General features: G+C 44.5%; 1 protein-coding gene across 18 annotated transcripts in view; it reads left to right on the top strand.

Annotated features, from left to right (window-relative positions):
• Positions 1-25,524, top strand: part of Sorbs1 (sorbin and SH3 domain containing 1) — a 226,148-nt gene that overhangs the window by 163,813 nt on the left and 36,811 nt on the right. For 11 of the 18 annotated variants that reach the window (XM_029472826.1, XM_029472830.1, XM_029472827.1 and 8 more), the window contains 7 exons: positions 2,286-2,333; positions 2,442-2,571; positions 4,868-4,982; positions 10,267-10,350; positions 14,084-14,149; positions 14,697-14,798; positions 18,143-18,192. In XM_029472826.1, the coding sequence (XP_029328686.1) occupies positions 2,286-2,333; positions 2,442-2,571; positions 4,868-4,982; positions 10,267-10,350; positions 14,084-14,149; positions 14,697-14,798; positions 18,143-18,192 (595 nt within the window). The remainder of the gene's footprint in view (positions 1-2,285; positions 2,334-2,441; positions 2,572-4,867; positions 4,983-10,266; positions 10,351-14,083; positions 14,150-14,696; positions 14,799-18,142; positions 18,193-25,524) is intronic. The other 7 variants (XM_029472833.1, XM_021151941.2, XM_021151940.2 and 4 more) reach the window with 1 other exon arrangement.

Here is a 25,524-nt window from a genome sequence, read left to right as displayed (position 1 = left end):
TTTCTTTCTTCCTTCCTTCCTTCCTTCCTTCCTTCTTGTTTTTCAAAACAGGGTCTCTCTGTATAGCCCTGGCTGTCCTAGAGCTCACTCTGTAGGCCAGGCTGACCTAAAACTCAGAAATCCCCTGCATCTTTCTCCCAAGTGCACCACCACTGCCTGGCCTATGTATCTTTCTCATTCACTATGTCACTGAGGGCAGTTTTTCTTAAGAACTCCAGGCCCTGATCTTGTGTTTATAAAATGAGGGGTTTGTGTTCTGTGATATAACTATTTCCAGCTATTATTAATGGGACTTTGTATTCTTATTCTCAGTCATAAAATGAGGTAAAATTTTCTTGTATTAGACGCGTAAAAGAGATGTAGAAATTAATTGTGGACCCTGTCATAATTGCCGAAGTTCCTCGGATTAATCCGTTTGACATCTGCATGCCTTCATAGAGTCCCTGAACTTGTGTCCATGTAAGAGCCCTGTGGACACTGTAGAAAGCGAGACGCCGCCCTGGCCATGTTTAAGTTAGAGTGGATGAGACTGCTCTTCTCACCTGTACCCAATAATAGCATAAAGAATATCAATTACAGTCTGGCTGATGTCGCTCTTTATGTGAATACATTTAAATACATACTTTAAAATCCCTTTAAAAAATGAATCACTCCAAAAGCAAACAAAAAGCTGGGGCAACACAAAATTATTCAGAGCGCTTTTTCCAAAACTTTTTCTGATTCCATCTCATCTCCCTACTGCCCTATTTTTAGAAACTAACAAATAAACTTAACATACCCAGTTTATAATAGTGAACGGAGAGTGGATTTTGATGATGCATGCCTGTACTTCCAGCACTCAAAAGGCTGAGGCAGAAGAGTTGTAAATTAGAGGTTAGCCTGAGCAACATAGTAGGACCCTCCTCATCCCACACTAAAGAAGAAAGGCTTAGCTGTGTTGGTCCCTGTCAAGCCTTGGTGTTGACCAGTTCTTAGGAGAGCAAGGGGAGGGTGGGGGCTGGATGGAGGGCAAGGATCCCAGGCATCCCTGGTGCCTATCTGTTTTAGCTGAGGGACACCTGGGACAGACAAAAATGGGAAGAGGAGAAGGGACAAAAAGGTAGGAGCTGTCTTTGACTACCACTGTACTCAAAATAATGGCAGTTCTAGCTCTGTTTACATTTCATAAAACATTCTGACCTTTTCCGCTCTGATACTTAATTTGCCCAGCAACAAGGACTTGATTAACACTGTCGTTAACTTGTCTTTGCTGGCTAGGTCACATGCGTTGCTGAAAGAGTGCTACAGAGCTTAAGGGATTGATCTGGTCTTCATTCTAGGTGCATGTACCCTAAATTCAGATGAGCAAGATATTAGACTTTTAGGTACTCGGGAGAAAAAAAAGATGTTTAGGAAGGATTATTATGGATGTCATGACTAAATACCTTGTACTTGGGACACATCTGTTTTGGAAAACAGTTCCTGTAAATGGACTTGTGATCTGATTTTTGCTTTTAAAAAGCCAGTTCCATGAGGTGTTCAGATCACTTTTTGGTCATCTCAGAATCCAGGATTTAGTTTGCCTAGGGGAGCATGCACACACTCCCACAGAGCTCATCATACTCCATTTGCATCATGGGAATTTGACTTGCTGCAGACTCAGTTTAGATACCCACCCTGAGCAGTGCTCTCACAGGGTAGACCTTACATCAGCTGTGGCAGTGTTAGGTCCTGAGAAATCTATGCATGGAGCAAGGCTGACATGTAATAAAAACAGATTATGATGTGGATGCTCTCGAACTCAGCTACACAGTCTCTTCCCCAGTCTGAAGAACGTATAAATCAAAGCTACCGTTGGGAGCTAGCAGCCATATTCTTTTGACCTCTTCTTTCTACCCAGTAGCACCTCTAAGCCTTAGAAAGAGGCCATGACTCCCAACGGGCCAGACCAAAGACTGAGCATTGAATAGCTGGATCCATGTTAGCCCCTGCTTCTCAGACACAGAACCCAGCCCTCCAGATTTGCTGGTGGGCCTTCTCTTTGTGAGGAGTCTTGTCCCTGTATGTTACCTGGTATCTGGAAGCACTTTCACCAAGCCGTGTTGGATCAGATAGATTCTTGCCAGCCTCAGGGCTCTGCAGTGTACTCTGTGTGGTGTTAGCCCCTCCTGGCTTGAGTCCTCTCCCTGCTGGGTCCCTGGAGTGGCTGGATGTCATGCAGGACTGTAGAGGTGGGGCTGGGTGTGCACCTGGGATCTGTCATGTTAGTCTGTTTCCCCTGATTTTTTTTCTTTCTTGTTCACTAGATGATGATTCTGATGTCCATTCCCCTCGATACTCCTTCTCTGACGACAGTAAGTGACGGAAGCCCCGGCTTATCGGGGAGGAAGCGGGGGAATAGTGACAGCTTCGGGGTTTAGTTTTCTTCTGAGCCTAAAGTATTTTGTGCGTACTTTCTCCAGCAAAATCTCCCCTTTCTGTGCCTCGCTCAAAAAGTGAGATGAACTACATCGAAGGGGAGAAAGTGGTTAAGAGGTCTGCCACACTCCCCCTCCCAGCCCGCTCCTCGTCACTCAAGTCCAGCCCAGAGAGGTAAGTGACTTCCGAGATGCTTGTCCCCAGTGTCTGAGTCCCAGCAGCCTGCTGTGTTAGGAACAAGAAACTTGAATCCCTGCCCGGTCACCTGGTCACCGGTCGGCAGCAGTGACTTAATCTGAGTCTCCATATCCTGTGAACTGAGGATGAAGTCAGTGTGAGTACCACAAGAATACCACAAGAAGAGATCGCACTTGACCTTCCTGTCCGGGCCTTGCTCGTAGCATGGGCGTAATTAATGTCAGCCATAATTACTATAACCTTTTCTCTGTTCGAGAGGGTTAGTAATGAACACAGAGCCTTCCTGAATACCAGGCAGGCACTCTGTCGTGGAGCTCATCTTTGGACCCTCTTCTTGCACTTTTTCTTTTGAGACAGCATCTCACTAAGTTGTCCTGGCTAACCTTGAACTTGCTCTGTGTGTAGCCCAAGCAGGGTTTGAACTCTCAGTCTTCCCCCCCTCAGCCTCCAAGCAGTTGGGATTACAGGCCTGGACCATCAAGCTCTGTTATAAGAAAACTCTATACTTGGAAGTTCATTTACATATTCATAGCAAACACTGCAATATTAAAATGCAGCTATATCCTGTAAGTCTCTTTCACTGATATCACACGTATCGGCATAAATGTCCCATGAAGTAATCGTCTGCTGTCATGTGGACAGGTGTCCCATGTGTTTTCTGGCCCCAGCTTTTGCCAGTCTCCACAAACTCAAAGGTCTGCAACAGATGAAACTTACTATATTTTCTTAAATTCACATCCAGTTTCATACCTTCATATCTCCATGGGCAAGTGAGTGACTGTTTTAAAAGCCCCACATGTGCTTGATACAACTACCTTATGAGTATGATCATTAATAAAAAAAAAAAAAAAGGGTGACACATATGCCATGAAATTGTGGGTGTGTTCAGTAAGCACCTACTGGGCACATTCTATGCAGATGGAACCAGACTTTATAGAAGAATATACAAATCGTTGTCCTAGCTTCCAGAAAGTCTCAACCTTTCGTGAAAAAGAAAATATAACCATAGTGCAAAAGTGCAGCAGTGTTCCTGCGTAAAAAGTTTGCAAACAATTTGCAAAGATTCACGCATCCTATGAAATCCCATCTCTTGGATGTCAGGCTGAAAATTGGGATCAGGGCTGGTAAGAGGGCTCAACAGGTGAAGGTGCTTAGCGCCAAGCTTGACCTGAGTTTAATTTCTGTAAGGAACATAAAGATGGCAGGAGGGTGACCCAATGCCATAGAGTTATCCTTACACACGCACACGCACACACACGCATACACACACAGACACACACACAAACACACGCACACACGCACACATACACACACACACACGCACACACACACACACACATGGTATTAGGGTTTCTATTGCTGTGATGAAACACCATGACCAAAAGCATCTTGGGAAGGGAAGGGTTGATGTCACTCACAGTTCCATCGAACAGTTCACCAAAAGCAGTGAGGGCAGGCACTAAAGCAGGGTAGGATCCCGGAGGCTGGAGCTGAATCCGAGGTCATGGAGGGGCGCTGCTCACTGGCCCGCTTTCTTATAGAACCAGGAACCACCAGCGCAGGGATGGCCCCGCCTCCCTGACATTTATTACAAAAGTGCCCTATACCTGGATCTGATGGAGGCCTTTTCTCAACTGAGGTTCCCTCCTTTCAGACCACTGTAGCTTGTGTCAAGTTGGCATAAAATTAGCCAGCACACAGGCAAATAATAAATCTTTAAAAAAAAAAAAAACACCCTTTGACCCAAACTGAGATGACTATGTAGCAGGTTCAGGCACAGAGCAGGAAAGAACACAGGGCACACAGCTGTTGTTTAGTGAGGGCTGCTGTGGCCATGGCATGCTGCCACAGAGGGCCCCATCTAACACTGAGATGAGCGAATGCCCCAGGAGTTTGTACAGTACTGAGATCAGCTGGGTGGCTAGGGCTTGAACCACAGCCTGGCAGCTCTGCATAAATTGTGTGGGAGTCCAGGCGTGTTTGGGGAACCTTATAGTCACAAGAGGCAGAGCAAGGTGAAAGCTTTTTACCAGGATGAACCCTGCTGCATTCCCCTTCCTCCTTCCCCTCTCCATCTCCAAGTCCTGGTTTTAAGCACAGGGTACCTCGTGCCCCTTGTGAGCCAAGACAGAGATTTAATTGGGTTGTTCTGAGAAGCCGGCTAATAGAGCTAAATCACTGGCCTTGCTTCCAGTTTTTATGCTTTGGATATACAAACTCCTTGATCAAGGGTGCTATTTTCATGAAAATAGGATTTTTTTTCCTTCTACAGAAACGACTGGGAGCCCCCAGATAAGAAAGTGGATACGAGAAAATACCGAGCAGAGCCCAAAAGCATTTACGAATATCAGCCGGGCAAGTCTTCGGTCCTGACCAATGAGAAGATGGTAATGTGCATCTGAAAGGTCTTTTGTTTGCTCCTGTGCAGTTGGAGCGTATTCTTTCCCCACTAGAGATAGACGTGCTTTGTTTAGAACAATGAAAAGAGTTGAAGTATTTTCACCCTTTGCATTTCTGCAGGTCTTCATAAATTAGTCCCGAGTCTGCTTTTTAAAAAAAAACTGGTTTTTTTTGTGGCTCTGTTGTTCCATTTGTGCGTGGTTTAACTCATTTTAATTTTCTACTAACAGCGATTGATCTCACTTATTTTATTTTATTTTATTTTATTTTATTTTAGGGGAAAAAAAGAGTACTACTTTGTCAAAGTTACTGAGTAAAAGTTATTATTTTTTTTGTAGGTAATTTTTGTTCAAAATGGATGACTATTACAGAAATGACCAGTCTAGCATTAAAATCATTCAAAGATAACCAATAGAATGTTGTAACTTGGGGTAAAGTCCAGGCTGTTAGAGTTTTATCTTTAGGTCTGCTGTCTTTGATTGGCAAAGTATTGAGAACTAACATAAAAAATCAGTTTGGCTTATTGTCCCTTACACAAATTCACACCTCTATAAAAATTAGGTGGGAAAAATGTGTGGAAATTCTAGGCTGCCATGGAAAAGTAGCCACTGCTGCGAAATAGGAAGACTTTACAAACCGATGAGTTTCGTATATGCCAATCCTGTTTCCTTCCATTCACCCTTCGCTAGAAAAAAGCTGGCTCAAATTGTGGAAAATGGTTAAAGATTCTCTAAAGCTCCAGCAGCCGTGCCACAGCCCTCTGGCTGGAGAGCAGGATGGAGAGAAGTCTCCTTAAGAGCTGATAGCCTGCCGTTCTATGTGTTTTTAGGGGATAATTGATTTGACTTTTACTGAAATGAGATGTGATGTCTTTATAAGTGCTCGAGTAATTTTAATTAGGAAAAAGGTCCTTGGTTCACAGAAACACTTTTAGAGCTAACATTCTTTTGAGTTTGCTGGGCAGACAGCGAAAGGCAGACTTCCTTCTGTTTCCCTGCCTCAGAGGGAGTTGTCTGCCGACAGGAAGTATCCCAGGCGTAATGAATGCAACTGCAGCCTTCAACCCAAGGGTTCCTGGAAAGAAAGCCACACTCTTTAGTAATAAGCAAGTGATCTCGGGGATTCTGGAGGCCCTTGGGTGCTTTTGATTGGGCAATGGCCATTCATGGATTGTCCAGGCCTTTACTGAAGGCACACCCTTCTTCTTAAGGTTGTCTTTGTTTCCCCTTCCTTCTCTTGGTCTTAGTTGTTCCATCTCTATATAGAACTAGGACAGCGACATTATTTTGCTTTCTCCTTTGCTCTTAGTGCTTGGGATCACTGGGATTATTTTTTTACAAGCACCGGGCAGTGCCCCACAGTGCCCCGTGATGCCCCATCTTTGGAGTGGTGGAGACTGTCTACAAGGACAGCAGAACACCATCTGGTGTCTCAGGTCAGGAGCTCCTCTGTAATGCTCCAGGCCTGAGTCCCACCCGTACTGGCATGCGGGCACCTATCCAACAGTTTAATTCAGTGCCCTTCACCCCAGTTAGCTCCCTCCTTCCAAAGAGAAGTTGTCGGTTTTAGAGAGGAATTTCAGTTGAATCTTAATTTTTTTTTTTGACAGTGGCTGAATTGGTCCATTATGCTTGATCTTTTTTAAGTCCTGCTATTTTAGTCACGTGAACAGAAAAGCTGCTATGTGAATTTCAATGGGAGCCTTTCAGTGTGAGCCTTGCCTTTTGGAGTTATCTGGCTGGCTGGGCTTTCAGCAGCACCCCCCATTCATATACTTTTTGAAGAGAGCTAAAGAATCATTTCAGCATCGCACGTGTAAACGGGTGACTTAGAGATGTCGGCTCTACGTTAGATTTTACTTTAGTTTGCTTTTCTCTCCGTGAAGAAGGAGAAACCCCACTTTTCCTTCCCTTTGAGGTGCCCAAACCTGCTTCATTCTGCTGATTCAAGAAATGGGCCCGGGCACAGCTAATTGATGCCATCAGGAAGAATGTTAAACTACATGGATTGTGGGGGCTCCTCTTGCCCTAGAGCTTGCTCACACTACCCAAACCCATAAAACACTGTTACCCTCAGAATCCCTGGGTGACTTCCATTCCTGATGACCTATTCGCCTGTTAGGCATATTCACAAAGGACTAAATCCTTCTTGCCTCCCTATCTGTAAGTCAACCTTTCTCTCCGGCCTTGGACTTAGAGATGTATGGTTTAGTCCCAGTTGTCAGGAATGTCTAGGTTTTATTCCTTAATACTTTTTCTTTGCTTTGCTGAAATCTCCCCAAAGGACATGAGCCCTATTTAACCAATATATAGATACACCCTTTTCATCCTGAGCCCCGGGCTGGATGTTGGGGTTTATATTTCATGGGTGTGTGGTAGCAAGGACAGATGTTGGGATAGTAATTGCAGGCACAAAATGAACACGGAAGTGTGAGTGAGGGGTTTGCCCAGCCCTGTCTCTCTCGTCCTCTTAGTAGGAGGGTGAGCGGGAAGATAGCATACTTTACAGAATGCTGGATGGGTTATGGGATGCCTGAGCTCTGGGTTCTAATCCTGACTCTACTGTGTGCCTTCGGGCAGTCATTTAATCTCCTTGAACATCAAGGCTTCCGTTTGTGAGTAGAAATATTATCTGGCCCTCCAGCCTGGCGGAGGAGTATGGGTATAAGAGCCACGAAGACTATAAAGTGAACACACCATAATCATATGATTTACTTAATTGAAATTTGAAGCTGACCAGCTTCAAATTCTCTGGCTCCTGTTCAAGCATCAACACTGTCTTTGAGGAGGTGACACTTGCCTGGCAAGCCACTTGCCCGTTCTGTGGATTTTATCAGGCTGGAAAAAGAGCAGCCCACAGCAGCAAAGACCAGACCCTGGCACTGTAGAAGTGTCATGGCTGTGGGAACAGAGAGCCCCCTTTGCTTCCAGCAGGGGTGTCCGTTCTGAGTCTGTTTCTTGATTGGTTGCTGCTCAGTTACACCTGGCAACCTAATGCAGGTATGAGCACTGTGGGTAATATCTTTTTATCTTTATGACTGGGCAGCTCTCAGAACCGAGGCCTTGGATCTAAGTTATTTAACATAACCTTTTCTTTACTCAACACTAGCCTTGGCAGTCAGCTATCCTGCAAACATCATTCAAGAATGAAATGAGTTAATTCTTTTAAGGCTGTAAATATTGTAACTTTTTGGCAGCACCCCAAAAGAGTTGGTATGTTAGTACATTAAAAAAAAAAAAAAAAAAAAAAAAAAAAAAAAAAAAAAAAAAAAACCCTAACCTATTCCCAGGGAACAGTTTATAAATAGTCTTTGTAAGAATAACAAATACGAAGTAGGTTTCATGAAAAGCCATCATCCTAGATTGTAGAATGAGCCAGTGTCTAAGCCGTCATTCCCAAACGGCTTGGGGTTTGTGGACCTCTGCTTTTCACCGAATAAAGGCAGAAGCCAGACTGGAGAGATGACTCAGCTGCTAAAGTGCTGAAGGACTTGAGTCCAATTCCCAGAAAAAGAGTAAAAGGAACACGCTTGGTGGCTTGTGCTTACAGTTCTAGCCCTGGAGCGGTAGAGCCAGGCAGGTCCTTAGGACTTACTGGCCAGCCAGCCTAGCCCAATTGGCAAGCCCTGAGTGACTGAAAGACCCTGGAATCAGAAAACAAGGTAGCTGGCTTCTCAAAATCTCTCACTTAAAGTTTTCCTCTGATATCTACATACATGCGCATAGATATGTAAACCCATGTACACACACACACACACACACACACACACACACACACCAGACACTATTTATGTCTGGATGGGTAGGCTTTTTCCTTCAGGATGGAAACTCTAGAAGAAGCTGCTCTTGATGCACATCAATTACCCTGTAGTTTCAAATCATATTTCAGTTTAAGTCTCTGACAAGTGTCCATATCCTCTACTTTTAACAGCAGAAATGGACAAGTAGCAGACACTTCTGGGGAACTGGGAAGAAGGGCTGGATAAAGTCAGACAGTTTGCTGCTTGCACAGAGCTAAAAACTATCTTAGTGGGTGGTGTCAGTACATCCGGGAAGGACTACTCTGGGGCGCAGTACCGCTGAAGACCTGTAGGTGGCGCTAGCAGCAAGCTGTTCTGTGCCATCCACCTTAGTGGCCATGAGGTAGCTAAGTTTCTTGTGTGATATCTTCAACCTCTGAATAAACTGTACATTTTTGTATTTCGGGTTGTTATTTAAAAAAAAAAATCAACCTTTTGTAATTTTCAGAGTTCTTAAGAACATATGAATTTATTAAGCAAACCTTGAACTCAGTGAACCTAAGTCCTTTTATTAGAAAACTTGATTTGATTTCTAATCACCCATTATTAGTGTTTTCCAAAAAGTAGGTGATATTTCTTAGATAAAAATGCCAGAACTTTAACACACAGCTGATGAAATATCAAATTACAGGATCAAATTATCAATCTCCATGACGTGTCTTAGCATAACTGCAGTGAGGGGATCTAACTTTGGAGCGTCACCCGGAAGTTTTCTCCCCGTTCTGTTCTCCGTCCTGTCCAGCTTTTCTGTCACTCGTTTTCCTCAGTCCTTTAACATTTATCTGTTAGAACGCAGAGTGTGTGCTGTCCGTGCTCATTCCCCACGATGCTTGTTTACAGTGGTTTTTCCCCTCCTGTCCTCTATTTTGACTTACATCATTTTCACTTTGCTGTGTATGACACATGGTATCTCACCTATTCATGTGCCATTAAAGATGCAGTATTAACCAGTTGGCTTTTATAAAGCGTCAGCATCTGCATTTATCTTGAAAAACCTTAGGGCAGCCTTGCAAATAAGTACTAAAACCATCCTGGCCCATAAAAACCGTTTGCTTTATTCTGACATAGATGCTGAATGTTTGGTGTGCTCACAGTTTATGTGCTCACAGTTAATGTTCCCCCACCCCCACCCCCTGCAAGAGGAAATAAGAACTTTGTTTTCTCTAACGCTGAAATGATTAAGAATACAGCTCTGCCCGTATTTAGCTTTGTGGTGCCGGGTCGCAGTGTGGTGCTGGGTCCTCTCTATCCAGTCCATCTGCCTCTGCTGTTGGACTGAAATCAGATACCTCACTGCTGCCTGCCTCGGTTTCCCTGTTTTTCTGGTGTCAGTAAAACTGGACAGTCCCTGCTGTTGAAGCAGGCGCTGTGTAAGCCAGAGCCGCTGCATCTCTACTGGCCTGTTCCTATGTAATCTTTTACATAATGTTATCCTTCTCTTTCTTCCATTTCCCTGTCACCAACCCTTATAGAGTCGGGATATAAGCCCAGAAGAGATAGATTTAAAGAATGAACCTTGGTATAAATTCTTTTCGGAATTGGAGTTTGGGAGACCGGTAAGTGTAATAGCCTCGGTGGTTATACACCTTGTGAAATGATGCTGTTGGTGCCTTGCGGCTGCTACAGAATCAGGTCTGTGTGAGGGATTCCGCAGTGGGAGCAGCTTTGATAACTGTCAGATTGTATTACCTCACTACAACCCAAAGGTTTTCCTCAATGCACCAAGAGGGGACAGTGAACTCTGAGGTACACCTTCCTAGAACATCCAGAGAGTGACCAGGGCAACATTTGTCCTAGGACCTCTCTCTGCCACCTCCAACAAGTATCACATGCCTGGTGGGTGGCATTTTTTTTTCTGCCAGGCAGTGACAACCAATTCATGAAGGTTTATGAAGACAGGCAGGGAATGTGTCACTAGGAAGGGCAGGGTTATGGTGCCTCATCTCACGTTTTATACAGCACGCATGCAAGGCAAGGGCATGCAAAAAACAAAATAAGACAAAAAACCAACTGCTGCCGGGCGTGGTGGCGCACGCCTATAATCCCAGCACTCGGGAGGCAGAGGCAGGCAGATTTCTAGATTGAGGTGTGCCTGATCTACAGAGTTCCAGGATAGCCAGGGCTACACAGAGAAACAGTGTCTAAAAAAAAAAAAAAAAAAAAAAAAAAAACAAAAACCAACTGCTTCCCTGTGCAGATATAACTCCTGTTCAGCCCAGCTAAAGGCAGCTTTCAGGGAATGATTTTTCTGAGTTGGGCTAGTATCATTTGGAAGGGAGGGCCGAACTCTAGAAACTTTAGTGTTCGGCAGCTTCCCTGAGGTGTTTCTGATTTTTTTTTTTTTTTTTTGGATGGGGGTGGTTCTTTAGCCCTCTGCCCAGCCAAGTTTCAAACAGGACAATCTGTCGGAGGTGATACACTTTAAACCTGTAGTTACTTTAAATTCTCATAGTGATAGACTTGAAAACTGTAGTTACTTTGAATCCCCAATTATAGCTGCAAAAAGGAATTTATAGGTGGAAGAGTCAGACCTAGAAAAATAAACACTGGACGTGAGTCTGAGACTCTGACCACTGGTTTGGGTCTCGGATGGTTGTTTTATCTGCAGATAGGAAGTGATTTTTACAGTTCAGTAAATGTTAAATCCCATGCTGTGTATTTTTTCATTAAGATGAAGACAGGCAATTCAGGCTGGCACCAGGGAATTGCTGATTTGGCGTAAAGATACTGAGCTTGAAAGTTAGGAGTGCCCAGCTGCCAACGTTCTAACTGGAAGAATGGGTATTCCTCCTTTCTGGGCACTTGTGGATGCAGTCATGGCGCCTCTTCTCCTTAATCTGTTGTTGGTGAGCGCCACCTAGGGGCAGTCCAGTGCAACTACTCTCCCTCCCCAGGGCACAGTGCACAGCTCATTTCTTCTCCTTTCTCTCTCCCCCTTTTTTAGATACCAAATTTAATACACAGTCTTTCCACATGCAGTAAACTGGACAGTAGTCCTTTTCCTTAAGACCTGATCAATTATGAACAGGTATTGATATGTGCGCTCCCCTCCGAAGCACTAATTGATGTCTGCGACAGTGATGTTGTACTGACCTCATGGAAAACGGGAGATACTCATTTTCAGTTCCATGCCAGTGATTTTTGAAATCCCCTTCAGGATTTTCAGACTGCTAACCATGCCCTCATCTATCAAGTAACTAAGCCAGTTTAATCTGAAAGTTTTTGCAAAAGTTAGGGGACCTTCTTTACTAATTTATTACTAGTGATGCATTTTTTATAAATCTATCACTGCAAACACGTCTCGTTGATATTAGACAATACTTCAGAGTCCCAGCCTTTAGTAAACAGGTCCTGAGAATAACTTGGTTAATTAAGAGCTTTGCCAAAAACTGTAACTCACCTATGTAAACACGGAGGGCATGAACCATTTGCCTAATAATTCTTTCTCTTGGGGAATTCCTTTTTGTGTAGCCTTAACTTTTGAAGGTTTGTCAAAAGAACATGGGCCACATCTCCAGGAATCTCAGTAAAAGAACATTTATATATGGTCTGAGACATCCCCAGGGTGGGTTTCTTATCTAGTTGAACCAACAGAATTCAGGAAGGAGGTAGGAGAGTGAGATTTTTTTTCCTTTCTTCTCTCCTATTCTGATTACAGTGGGCCAAAGAATACACGGCTGTGGTAAAGCCATGAGCTGTGGCAGTTGGTTTGGAAGCTGTGTTAGCCATTCCAGAGTCTGCTAGTCACACATGACCCAGGTTGTCATCGATACTTTGTTTCTGTTGTTCTCACACTAACTTAGGCCTCTCACTCCTAGAACCACTAGAACTTTGATACTAATAGTTGCCGAGTTCCCTTTTCTCCCTGAACCTCCTTTTACAAAGCCATTCAAAAAGAACAGAAAATTGCAACAAGATCCTGATTGGTGACCTCGGTATGTCCCCATGAAATAACGACTGATTTAAGACTTCAGGGACCATTTGGGGGTGGGGTGGGAGCAGGGTGATTATTTGAAGCAAATTTAATTTGTAGACACTTGCTTATGGAGTTCTGTGACAAAGTAAGAAAGGTGTGGGGGGTAACACGTGTTAAAAAGTCTACTTCCCAGACAGCCACTGAGGTAAAAACGAACGGTCGCTGCTCTGTCACTGACTTTGCAGAACACCTACTTCACATATGTGGAAGACCTGCTGCTGACAGGGGGGACACAGCCAGTTCTTTGCCTTTGGAGAGGTGGTACGGGGACCAAGAGGAGCCACCTTTTACTCTCCCCTTCCCTTCAGTTTCTACAGAAATTGATTTGATGTCTAGCCACAAACTCAAGGCAATGTTTCTCGATATTAATCCCTCGAATGTGTCTGTAGAATTAACGGACATGAAACTTGCATGCAATCTGTGGAGCTTTTAATGATCTCCTGTGTCTGATCTCCCCGGAGGTCATAACATGGTAGATCACAAGTGTACACAGGCAGAGTCAGAGAATCCCACACTGTGTGAGAGAAGTTCAGAGTTAGAAGTTTCTGGAAGTTTGCTTAGCTCTCACTGCACACAAACCCTTGGTAAGCCTACAGCATTCTCCTGGCAGATTTTCAGCGCTCTGATTGTCCATGAAGGGGGTTAAAGAACAAACATCTTGACCTCTGACCTGCCAGGGGGAAGGGGCGGAGCCTGCCTCTAGCGCTACTGCTGTCGCCTAACTCTACTTACATTATGAAAGGCCAGTTGAGCTGCAAGCATGAAATGGTCACAGCACTGTCTGAATTCCTACTCTAGATGCCAATGAATCCTACTGTGGATGCCGCTGCCACACACCAGAGGGTCACCCTTTTAGGTCAGCCTCTACTGGACAGACTTACAGATTTACACATTTATTAACATGCAATGATTTTTTTTTCTATAGTAGGAAAGACTATTTTAAAAATGTGAAAATCTCCAGGGTCAGCCTTTGTTTGAAGAGAATAAGAAAGAATTAGAGTTTTTAATTTGTTTAAATTGGTTATTGATGCTTCCCTCCCCCTTCCCCCCCGCCCCCGCCTTTTAGTTTAAAATTTTTAGTATTGAGACTCAAGGGTTGATTTGCTCTTGAAACTTATACTTCCTAGTCAGGGATTTCAGGTCCCCCAGGGGCAGACAGCTTTGTGTCCTCAGCCAGGATCCCAGTCCTTTGCTTTGAGTTCACCTCTCTGTGTTGGTCCGGTTCCTAGCGTGCCCCTCTTTGTTTGAGCTCCCCATGTTTGTCGTTATGTCTTTATGCTCATTTCTTCATTTCCTCCTCTGCTTCCCGTCAGCCTCCCAAAAAGATATGGGACTATACTCCTGGAGACTGCTCTATCCTTCCTAGAGAGGATAGAAAGGTAATTCCGTGCCTCCTCCTCCTCGGACTGTGTGCTAGATCTCTAGCTTTGGGTGCCGTGAGTGTGTTGTGGATTTGTGTTCTTCTCTTAAATCTTTTTCTTTTTTTTTTTTTAAACTTAGTAACTTGTTTGGCTTGGTGATAAAACTATTTAATGAAGTCCGTGAGACATATACTAATGTTTAGAGGTTGGTTTTGGTTTGCTTTTTTTAAAAACAACTCTCATCACGGTCACTATACTCTGACACAGAGGAAGCAGGGCCTTTCCTCACAGGTAGGTTTCTGTGCCATTTGTAGTTCTCGTTAGACCTAGAATAGATGTCTGAAGCTCTGTTACTCGGGATTTCCTTGAACCTGCCTAATTTTGCTCTTTCTGTGCTCATGTCTTTAAACTAATTTCTAGTGAGCCCTTGTGATTGAGTCAGGCCACCGTGACCCTATTAAAAAGTGACACTAAGAACAAAATTCCTTTTCAAACGTAACCCTCCACTCCTTCTTCTTTTCTCTAAACTAAAACATTCTTTCTCATCTTTTCTTTCTCGAACCAGACTAATCTAGAGAAAGATCTCAGCCTCTGCCAAGCAGAGTTAGAGGCAGATTTAGAGAAAGTGGAGACGCTTAATAAAGCACCCAGTGCAAACTCGCCACAGGTATTTCCAGTTTTTCTCTTGCTGTTGGTTTCTTCTCAAGCTCTGCTTTGTTCTTCTCTGTTCTTTGTTTTCTATGTTGAAGGTGAAGCTGCTAGCTTTAAGATGCATGGCTTTCTGTTTATACACACATGTACCACATACACACACACGCTACACGCACACATACACCACACTCACACACTACACCCAGTCAGTTGTTTGTTTAGAACCCTTTGGAACTTGGCATATTCCTTAAATTATCTTTCATATATATATACAGGATAGCTGGATTTGAACTTTCCCCCACCCACCATGCCCCATATTTCTACTTTGATGACCTTTTAAAAGTTCTTTCCTTTGCCTTCTTTGAATTTCCAGAGTGCTATTTGGGGGGCCAGTTTTTCTTTTTTTTTTTCTTTTTTTTTTTTTGTCACCCGGGGAGATGCCAACATCAGAGGTCATTTTGATAGACATAGCAGTAGAAACTGGGCCAAGGCATTGTCAGAGTGGTATTTGTCATCGTAAAGGCCAGCAAGTTCATGACAGAAAACACACTCTAGATATCAAACAGCCTGGATGCAAGTATTTGAAACTGGGCCTGGGTTAAAATGTAAGTGTTTAAAAGGGAGGGACTTGGGGCGGCGGGAGGGAGAGCCAGTGCAAGGTGAACAGTCTTCTAGGGGGAAGCTGAAAGTTTGCTGAAAGTGTGCTTTGGGTTCCCTGACAAGCCTTAAGAGACTCTAATGAGGAAAGAATGGCTTTCTGTGGACATTGCTGTAGTGGCCAGGGAGGGCCACAGACTGTGGGAGGATGTGTGTAATTGATAATGGGTCTATGCTAGATGTAAGAAGTATTGAGGCCACTGGTTCAAGGCTAGAGACCAGGAAAGGGCAGAGAAACCAGGATTTTATGGTAGCCTATTTGTGGGTCTGAGATAAAAGAGTGGGAAGCCATTGAGCTGGTACATAGAACTTAGATTTGGATGAAGAAGACAGCAGTGGGTGGGCCCTTTCTCCCTCAGAACTGAAAAGAGACAAAGAGGTAAATTGTCACACATCCTGGTGAGACAGGTGATTGGGGTGGAGAAAGCTGGAGTGGGATTCTTGATTTCTAACCAGGTTGAGACCAGACCAAGACCTAGTATAATGCACTGTAGGATTATGGGCTCAAGGAAGAAACTATCCCAGCCTGTTCTGGAATACGAGTTATGGCTGTGCGTCTGTCCTAATAGCAATGGCCAGCATGCAGGATGAGAAGTCTAGTAACGAGCAGGCCAAAATGAATCAGGAGATGCTTTCATAGAAGTCACACATCTGCAGCTCATGCAGAGATGGGGGCTCAGCCAGACCTGATAGCTCCTTACTCCAGTTAGGGCCCAGACCCTGCCAGTGGCACCATGGTGCAAGGAAGTGCCTGATGCATCCACCCTCCATTCCCTTTGGTTGTCTGTCTGGTGCTGTTAGCCTTGAGCATATGTTAGGTATGCTCACAGGGGTTACACACACACACACACACACACACACACACACTCTCTCTCTCTCACACACATGAGACTGCCTTCAGGATATGACAGTGGAGTCCATACTTGCTGGGGATATCTGTTTTGAGGCACCTAGGAAACATGGAAAGAGTATATGTGTTCAAATGGATAAGACAGATCAGCTCAGGCTGGAGAGATGGCTCAGCGGTTAAGAGCACTGACTGTTCTTCCAGAGGTCCTGAGTTCAATTCCCAGCAACCACATGGTGGCTCACGACCATCTGTAATGGGATCTGGTGCCCTCTTCTGGTGTGTCTGAAGAGAGCAATGGTGGTGTACTCATATGCATAAAATAAATAAATAAATCTTTTAAAGGGGGTGGGGCAGATGAGCTCAACTAGAAATCTTGGATGGGATGGGCAGGTTTGGGAAAGACTGTAGCCTCAGGAGTGTGACTGAGAAGATGTTGGGTTTCCTTCTGATCACTGATGATGGGGGGAGGGGGAGGGAGGGAGGGAGGAAGAGAGAGAGAGAGAGAGAGAGCACCATTCCCTTAGAGAAGTTGAATTGAAGGTAGAAAACATGTCAGAGGGTGAGGGGGCCACTGCAGTAGTGTAGGCAGCGAGTCTACACTGTAGAGGCACCAGCAGGGAGAAGGAGAAAGATTGGTAGGGAGAGGCTGTCCAGGGAGTTTCAGTGGGCTAGCTTAAGTAGTTGCTGTGAGGGATGAATGAGCTGGGGAAGGAAAGGCTGTGACTGTAGGGTTTGGAGCAGACAGCTAGAAGATTAAGGATAGTAGCAAGGCTGAAGGAAGCTAGAAAGAGACTCCATGTAGAGAGGTCAAACCGTGGAGTCCGTTTCAGGTATTTGGCTCCTGAGTTGCTGGCTTGGGATCAGGATATTGAGAAGGCAGTAGGAACCGTAAGACTAGATCTTAGGAAGCAGGCAAGTGCTTTAAAAATCTATCAGAGTTGCCTACAGAGGAGCGATTGTGGGGGCTGAGTGAGGAGCCACCCGTGAAGCCACCTCCCCCCCCACCCCCACCCCCACCCCCGTCATCTCCTCTTCCCTAATCCAACAGCCTCCCTTTCTGTTTGTTTCTTGTTCCTAAATGTCTCTTCTCCCGGTGGTTCGTTCTTACACTGGTTACTAGTAGAGATGGCGGTCACCATCAAATAGGAATATCTGTAAAAGTTAACTTCTACATTGATTTATTTAACACAAATACATTGAACCCTTGACATTTTTATCCCCCTGCAGTACAAAAGAACCTCTGAACTCTGTAATGACATTGCTCTCGCTCTCTAGCAGGCCTGGGTTGATCTCTTCCTTTTGTTAGTGGCCTGCCATTTTATGAAGCACCTCCCAACCTGGACTGGCAGTGTGGTGTGTGGATTTTGTGAAATTGTGTCTCGTTTTCACACTTCTCCAATGCACAGGCATAAATGAGTTGTGTAAATATGGCATGGTCATCTTAAAATGCTTTTTAGAATACAGTCTCTCCCTAGAGTGTTGTGTGCTGCTCTCGGATGTGGTATCTGGGGTGCATGATAGGAGCTACAGCCTTAGCAGAATGTCTGAGGATTGGGGAAGATGGGTGAATGGGCTTCTGTTCCCTGGGATTGCAGCTGAGGAGGAGTTGAAGTCCACTTCCAGGCTCACCTATGTCTGTGGCTGCATCTCCTGTGAAGCAAAACCTAGGACCCCTAAATCTTTGTTAGCCCAAAGTCCTTGTGTCCAAGCCTCTTGTCTACATGACCAAACTGAAGTGGCCTGTCTCCTCCCCCTTTGCTTTGCAACCTGTGAATTAACACCAACCTCATATACATATATATATATATATATTTTTTTTTTTTTACATTGTTCTTTCTTTATCACTTTTACAGAGCTCAGCAGTCAGCCCGACTCCAGACATTACGTCAGAGCCTCCTGGATAGTAAGTAGCCACTCCTATGTTTTCATGGCTTAATGTATCAAGGACTAGACAAGGGTGAGAACAGCTGGTGGGTTGGACCATGATCTATATCTGTCTTGTGGTGTCCCGTGGTAGGCAATAAAGGCTTTGGCCCTGGGGAGGGCTCATGGCCCTGGGCTGTCACATGCTTTGGGCTTTGTCTTCCAGTAGTTTGATGGTATTGTAGTTTTCAAATTAGTTTTCTTTGGTTCTCTCTTCTTTCTCCAAATTAACTTTAGAGATTCATGTTATGTTTGATAGCTTTATCCCAGGTTGATGTCTTTAACTTTGGAATGTGAAGTTATTTGTCTGAGCTTATTTTAATTTTACTTACTTTACACACATATATGTGGGTATATGTCTGTGAGTTGTGGGGTGTGGCTATGGAAGTCAGAGCACATGCTATGGGAGTTTTCTTCTCATCGTGAACCCTGGGAATCTGTCAGGTCATCAGGTTTGCACAGTGGGTGCTTCTGTTTGCTTAGCCATCTTATTGGCCTATTTGTCTACATTAGAATCAATCTTGCCCTCAGTGGATTCCTGAGGGAAGGGATTGTAGCTAGGATGTACTGGATCTAGAATAAAGATACAGGGGCTGATAGTAGGGTTAGTTCCTCAAGGCAGTCCCACCATGTAGAATGTGGAGCCTAGATTTTCATATGGACATGGATTTTTTTATTATTATTATTCTGCCAATTCTTAAGAATTTGGCTGCACAATGCATGCATGCCCCATTCACTTCCTCGTGGAGTAACTGATAATAGGGATACAGGGATGGGTTTATTTTCTCTGACAATGAATTAAAAAGCAAGAGAAAGGGCTGGAGAGTTGGCTCAGCGGGTAAGAGCACTGACTGCTCTTCTGAAGGTCCTGAGTTCAAATCCCAGCAACCACATGGTGGCTCACAACCATCTGTAATGAGATCTGACACCCTCTTCTAGAGTGTCTGAAGGCAGCTACAGTGTACTTACATATAATAAATAAATAAATCTTTAAAAAGAAAAAAAAAAGCAAGAGAAGGAAAGAAATGGAAATCTCGGGTGTCCCAGCAGAACTACCGTGTGATACCTTGGAAATTAGGATCCCCTCTTGGCTCCCAATTTCATTAATAAAAGAGTTTTAAAATGGATATACCTGTAGAAGTTTGAGGAGCGCTTATTAGAACATAAAAGGGGAAGACTGGGGCAGGCAGGCTGTCAACCTCTAGTGCCTGGAAGGAGAAAGAGGGAGAAAGGAACAAAAGCCAGGCTGCTTGAGATAGGCAATTCCAGGTCAGCCATGTGACAGCAGTCAGCCTGCGGCCAGCACAGGCGCTTTTGAAAAAGTCAGGAGTTAGGGGGTTTAAGTTAAAAGTGTAAGTTCTGGCCAGCAGCTGAAAGAAAAATACAGAAAAGAAGAAAAAAAAAATTAAACACCTTCTAAGTCCGTCTTGAGAAAGGCTTACTCCTAATCTAGCTGAACCTCATGGTAGTCAGATTCCCAAGGATGTACTTGGAGGAAGGAATTCTGGGAAGGAACATCCTAAAGTGAGCCTGCCTTACTACAGACGATCCTATAGCCAGGCTGCCAACCTGCCCCATCGGATTAACCTTTACAGGAAGAGAAGAGGGCATGTCTCCACCTAGAGGTAGTGTCCATTTTTTTTACATGACCATGGTCTCCTCTAACTCTAATCCTCTCCCAGAATGCCCTTCCCAGGGCTTTGCCATGCAGCTCTTATCCTGTCTGAGTTATTTTCAGGGCTACCTTTATCTTACCCTAGGAGATCTGTAGTACATAGCAAGCTCCTACGCTGTATAAAAAAGTTCTGCCTGAACTTTCTCATGCCCAGGCTCACGCTAGTGCTTCATCCGGCCTCTGCATCTGCTGCCAATTATCTGAGTTATTTGTGGATACTTTCTAACTGTTATTATAAACTCTTCAGGGACAAGACCTTCCATCTTCAGGGTGCCAGGTAGATAAATTTGATAAATTTGAGGTATGGCAGGGTTTGGTTGCACTGGGCATTTTAACCAGGACTCTCCCCACACACCTTGCTTCAGCATTGCTTGGTATTAACCATTGCTGCCTGGCCTTCCCTCTGACCCTTCATGCCTTCTCCCAGAACTGCCCAGAGAAGGCAGCTCAGCGAATTCCTTAGATCTGCTAGCACTAGGCTACTTCCCACAGTAGGAATTTTGGTACGGTCCCTTGACTTTCTGGGGGATCCTCTCACCTTCACAAAATAAGTATAGTGAATAAAAGACAAAGCGGTGGCAGAGGAATGAAGTATATGTAAGGGTTAGAAGTGTTTGGAAGAGTAAGTCACTACCATGGTGATCAGTTGGGGCTAAGAGCACAGATCTCAGTGACATACAGATCTTAAGTTTATTGAACACTTACTGTGTCCTCTTCACATTTATTCCCCTGAGCATCCCAGGTGCAGGTATAACATGTGAGGAAATGGGCGTCCTAGCTCAGTGTTCTGCACACAGTTCATAGCTGATGATACTCTGGGCCAGGTGTCAGTAGCAGCACCTCACCTAAACTATACTGATTCACACTTAGTAGGAATGTAGCCAAAAGCATAATAAAGCCAATTTTGAGCTGTTGAATACAATATAAGCAAGCCTTTGCAGTACTAGCATTTTGAGTCACTGTCACAACGTATGTCTGGTTGAATGTTTTATTCTCCAACTGTCTCCAGACCTTTAAGTTTCTCATTTTCATCTAACCACCGTTTATCATTTCTGCATATTCAAGCTGTCTTCACCTAACCGAAAGAGCTCTGCTCTGTTCAGCCAGCAAGTGGCACTCAAGGAAAAGCTGCTCTTTCGGAACCCACAGAGAGCAGTTTCCTTGATCTGAGAACAAAACACAACCTGAAGAGCTCTAGAAAACATTGGAGATTTCCCCAGCCCCTAAAAATATACCAGAAGCCTGTGTGCGTGAGAAGCCTGTGTGCGTGTAGGCGTTTGGATTTAGGAGCCTTTATTCCACCAGCTTTTGTTTAACAACCTTAAAGGGCACCAGGCTTAGGAAGATTAACCAACAACCTGCTGGAGTCACTGTGGAAGGTGAACCGCATTTGTTAGTGGTAACTTGAATCCAGCGTGGCATATGTGATGCTGAGATCCAGAAGGGGGCGGGCTCCTCTCACTGAATGGAGGAAGAGAGAGATCAAGGGAGACTTGAGAGAGAAAAAAAGAAAAGAAGAAAAATGAAAAACTGAGTAGCGGGAACATTATATTATAAGATTTTTAAAAAATGATTTTTTTTTTTTGGTTCATCACAAAATTCTTTAAGATGGAACTTCTAGAGAACTGTATAGACTCCCTCCCACAAAGCTACATTCATGCAGTGGCCTGTATTTCTTCCTAAAATAGTCAACTGGCTTTGAACAGGAAAGATTTAAGATATTTTTAATTATATATTTGTGTGTGTGTGTGTGTGTGTGTGTGTGTGTGTGCCTGAGAATTCAGTGTCCTTATGATGAAAAGTGTGGTTGCATCCCCTGGAGCTGGAGTTATAGGTAGTTGTGAGCTGCCTGAAGTACTGGGAACTGAACTCAGGTCTTCAGCAAGACCGGGGTTATGTTCTTCACTGCTAAGCCATCTCTCCTGGGCTAGAAACTTTGATCAGTTATGTCCCTTGTTCAGTCTTTCTACCTATGAGAAAGATTGACCCATAGAAGGTGCTCAGTAAATACTTGTTTGGTAAAATCTCACATGTTGGGTCGTCATATGTCTTTCTTTAGATAGGATACCAAGAGTGACTAGCAGCTGGGTGGGGCCATAGTGGTAATGAAGTGACAATTGGGCAGTAGAGAGAGCAAGGGAATTACTGTGGACTATCAAGGAAGCGGGGCCTGATGGCTGAAGGAGACTGGCGAGGAGAAAGGCGAGGAAGCACCGATTCCTCAGACTGTGAGCTTGAGTAAGGGCAGGGTGGCTGTACAGAGCCAGCTTTGGTTCGGGATGTGTTGGGTTGGAGATGTTTGGAGAACATTCAGGTCGTGTGGCTGGCAGTCAGCTTGGAGACGGACAGAAAGGTGTACCGGTTTTCTGATGGGTTCCCTACACAATCTCACCACCAGTGTTAATACTGCAAACGAAAGAAACTGAAGCCAAGAAAATCATCTTGTTTGCAAGCTTTAAAAACAAACAAACAAACAAAAACAAAACGCCAAACAACTCGAGCAGGAGTGCATCTCAGCTGGGCTGCTGCGTTCTTTGTTGGAATCTGGCTTTTCAGTACCCTGTCCACTGACCCTGGGCCTCTCTGTTACACACATGGAAGGTACCCTGTCCTCTGCCCCACACCTCTGTTACACACATGGAAGGCAGCTGACTCCAAGTGATCGCTCACTTTATCCTTCCAGTGAGTGTGCTTTTGTTGAAACCTCTTTAAACCCTGTGGCTGGTTCTTCGTCTCACAGTAGCTCAGCTCTTCGCCCTGTGTCCCAGCCAGTTCAGTTAGCATACATGGGATTCAACACAAACTTCTCAGAGCTGAGCTTCTGAACCTGACTGGTTTTGTTTAATGTCAGTAGCTGCTAATTCTGGTTGTATCTCAGTCACTCAGCCAAGGATCCCGTGTGACTTCTTTCAGCTCTGATCTTTTTAGATTTAGCAAAGTCCTAGGAACTCTATGCCCTTAAGCAAAGGCAGTCCCCACTCTGGTCCTCAGTTTCCTCTTTGGAGCAGTGGAACACATGACCCATCCTTAGGGGAACTGTTTGAGATGGTGTCCTTAAAAACATGTGTTGAAGCTCTCAGATACTGCTCTTAATAAGATGCCTCAGTGTACCTCAACCATCTGGGGAAAGCATTCTTTTGTCAGCTTTGGTATCAGAAAGAAAACATTTGTCTGGAGCAACTGCATTCCCAGAGGTTTCCTGAGTGCTGGCTTGTGGATCTGTGGGAAGCAGGAAGAAATGGGTGGGGCACAGAGAGCAGGCAGGCTGCGTGGGGGAGTGCCGAGGGCTGCTGAGGTAGGTGAGGCAGCTGTGGGAGACTAAGGGTGGGCTGAAGCTCTGCCTGAGGCTGACGTGATTCAGAACGCACAGGTGGCAGGTGGAAGTTGGCCAAGTTACCAGCCAACAGCAAGGGCCAGGCAGGGCCCTCATGCCACCAAAGTCCTCTGTCCCCTTAGCTGGGGGCTGACAAAGGACAGTGGATAGCTTTGCAGTTGGGGGTTGTACAAAAGGGAGAAGTTTAATTAGGAAAACAAGAGTTTAAAAGCCAGTTTAGACGAACGCCCACCTTTTTGAAAGTGGTATCTATAGAACTACGTTCTGGGTTCACCATTTTTAATGGGAGCTGATTTTTTTTTTTTTTTTTAAATCAGAATCTTGGGATGAGAGGACAGAGTGTTTATGTGGCCCAAAAGCTTTAGGCCTGACCCCTGAGCCTAGGAAAGCCAAATCCTTTTCTCTGGAGGTATGGATGGTCCCTCCAAGTAAACTTTGGTCAGTTTTCAGGTCAGGAAATGAAGTTGATTTTTTTTTTTTTTTTTTTGGGTTTTTCGAGACAGGGTTTCTCTGTATCACCCTGGCTGTCCTGGAACTCACTCTGTAGACCAGGCTGGCCTGGAACTCAGAAATCCACCTGCCTCTGCTTCCCGAGTGCTGGGATTAAAGGCGTGCACCACCACACCCGGCCTGAGGCACCTTATTAAGAGCAGTATCCGAGAGCTTCAACACACGGTTTTTTAAGGACACCATCTCAAACAGTTCCCCTAAGGATGGGTCATGTGTTCCATTGCTCCAAAAAGGAAACTGAGGACCAGAGAGGGACTGCCTTTGCTTAAAGGGCATAGAGTTCCTAGGACTTTGCTATATCAAAAAGAATAGGAGTCAGGATCTCTAAATTAACTTTTTTTTTTAAAGGAATTTCGAAATTCATGGTTGTACATATCAAGACATATCATTACTCAGCCCATATGCCAGCTTTCACATTTAGAAAATGTAGCCTCTTGTTCGTTCCAAACATTCATTGGGTGTCCTTGTCTGCGGTAGAGTCCACGGGCTCTTAGAAATCAAGGCAAGCCTAGGGAAATAGGTCAGTCCAGCCTGATTCTCTGAGGTTTCTCCAAGTAAGAGATGAACCTAGAAGGTTGCTTAGCACTTCCTTTGTTTGCATGTTTCTCAGCCTTAAGATGGGGTTCTCTCATCTTTTGGGTTCCAGTGACTTCTTTTTTCTGTTTCAGCTGAGAAAGGGAAATTCTTTTCATGTATGCTATATATAGTAAGAGGGACCTGTAGCCTCAGGGTGGTCCCCTGAAATCGTTCCTGCAGAGCCCTTAGCCTGTGGTGAGCATGAGGTAGTGTGATGCGGCAGCTGTGAGGGCTGTTACTAGTGCTGGGGGCACTTATCGACTGAACAGTGGGGACAACACTGTGTCTTAGCAGAGCATCCTTTCTTCCTTGATTCCTGGGTTTTGGAACCACTTGCCTGGGGTAGAGTCCTGGCAGATGATGATTGGTGGTAACGATGTCATGAAACTCAAATACCCTTAACTCCTGCACCATTCGAACCACTACCTTGTTGGCCAGAAGGAAGTATTCCAAGACACCATCAGAGAATACGATCTACATAGCATCCAGTGGTGTAACTAGGGTTCTGGCTCTGCAATCTGCTGATCCTGCCTGCTTTGACAGGCTGTCTAATCTATCGGTGCTTTATTTTCTTATCTGAAAACTCTATGTGTGTGTGTGTGTGTGTGTGTGTGTTAGAGAGAGAGAGAATGACCAACAGGCACTTAGCACAATGCCTTTTATGTGGTCCATATTAAGGCACATGCAGTCACTCATACATATAAAATAAAAACAAACAGACCTTTAAAAACCTAAATGAAACGGTAGCTGGAGAGATGACTCAGCAGTTAAAAACTTGTGTAGCCTCTGCAGAGGACCCAAGTTCAGTTCCCAGCATCCATATGATGGCTCACGACCATTCATGACACAGGTTCCTGAGGATCTAGTACCTTCTTCTAACCACTGTGGGTACCAGGCATACATGTGGTACACATACATATACATGCGGGCAAAACATTCATAGGCATATATAACATACATTTAAAAACAGAGTTCATATTTACAAGTAAATGAAGCGCATAAATGGATGGCAGTGTATGTGAATTGATACATACTGTCAGGCTCTGACAGCAGTGTATATGGATATGATACATACTGTCAGGCTCTGACAGCAGTGTACACTGTGATGCATACTGTCAGGCTCTGACAGCAGTGTATATGGATATGATACATACTGTCAGGCTCTGACAGCAGTGTATACTGATGATGCATACTGTCAGGCTCTGACAGCAGTGTAT

Source organism: Mus caroli, chromosome 19 (genome assembly GCF_900094665.2).
Source record: "Mus caroli chromosome 19, CAROLI_EIJ_v1.1, whole genome shotgun sequence".
Classification (NCBI taxonomy): Eukaryota; Metazoa; Chordata; class Mammalia; order Rodentia; family Muridae; genus Mus; species Mus caroli.
Note: the sequence above shows the minus strand (reverse complement) of the source record. Positions and strands in the feature narration are given on the sequence as shown.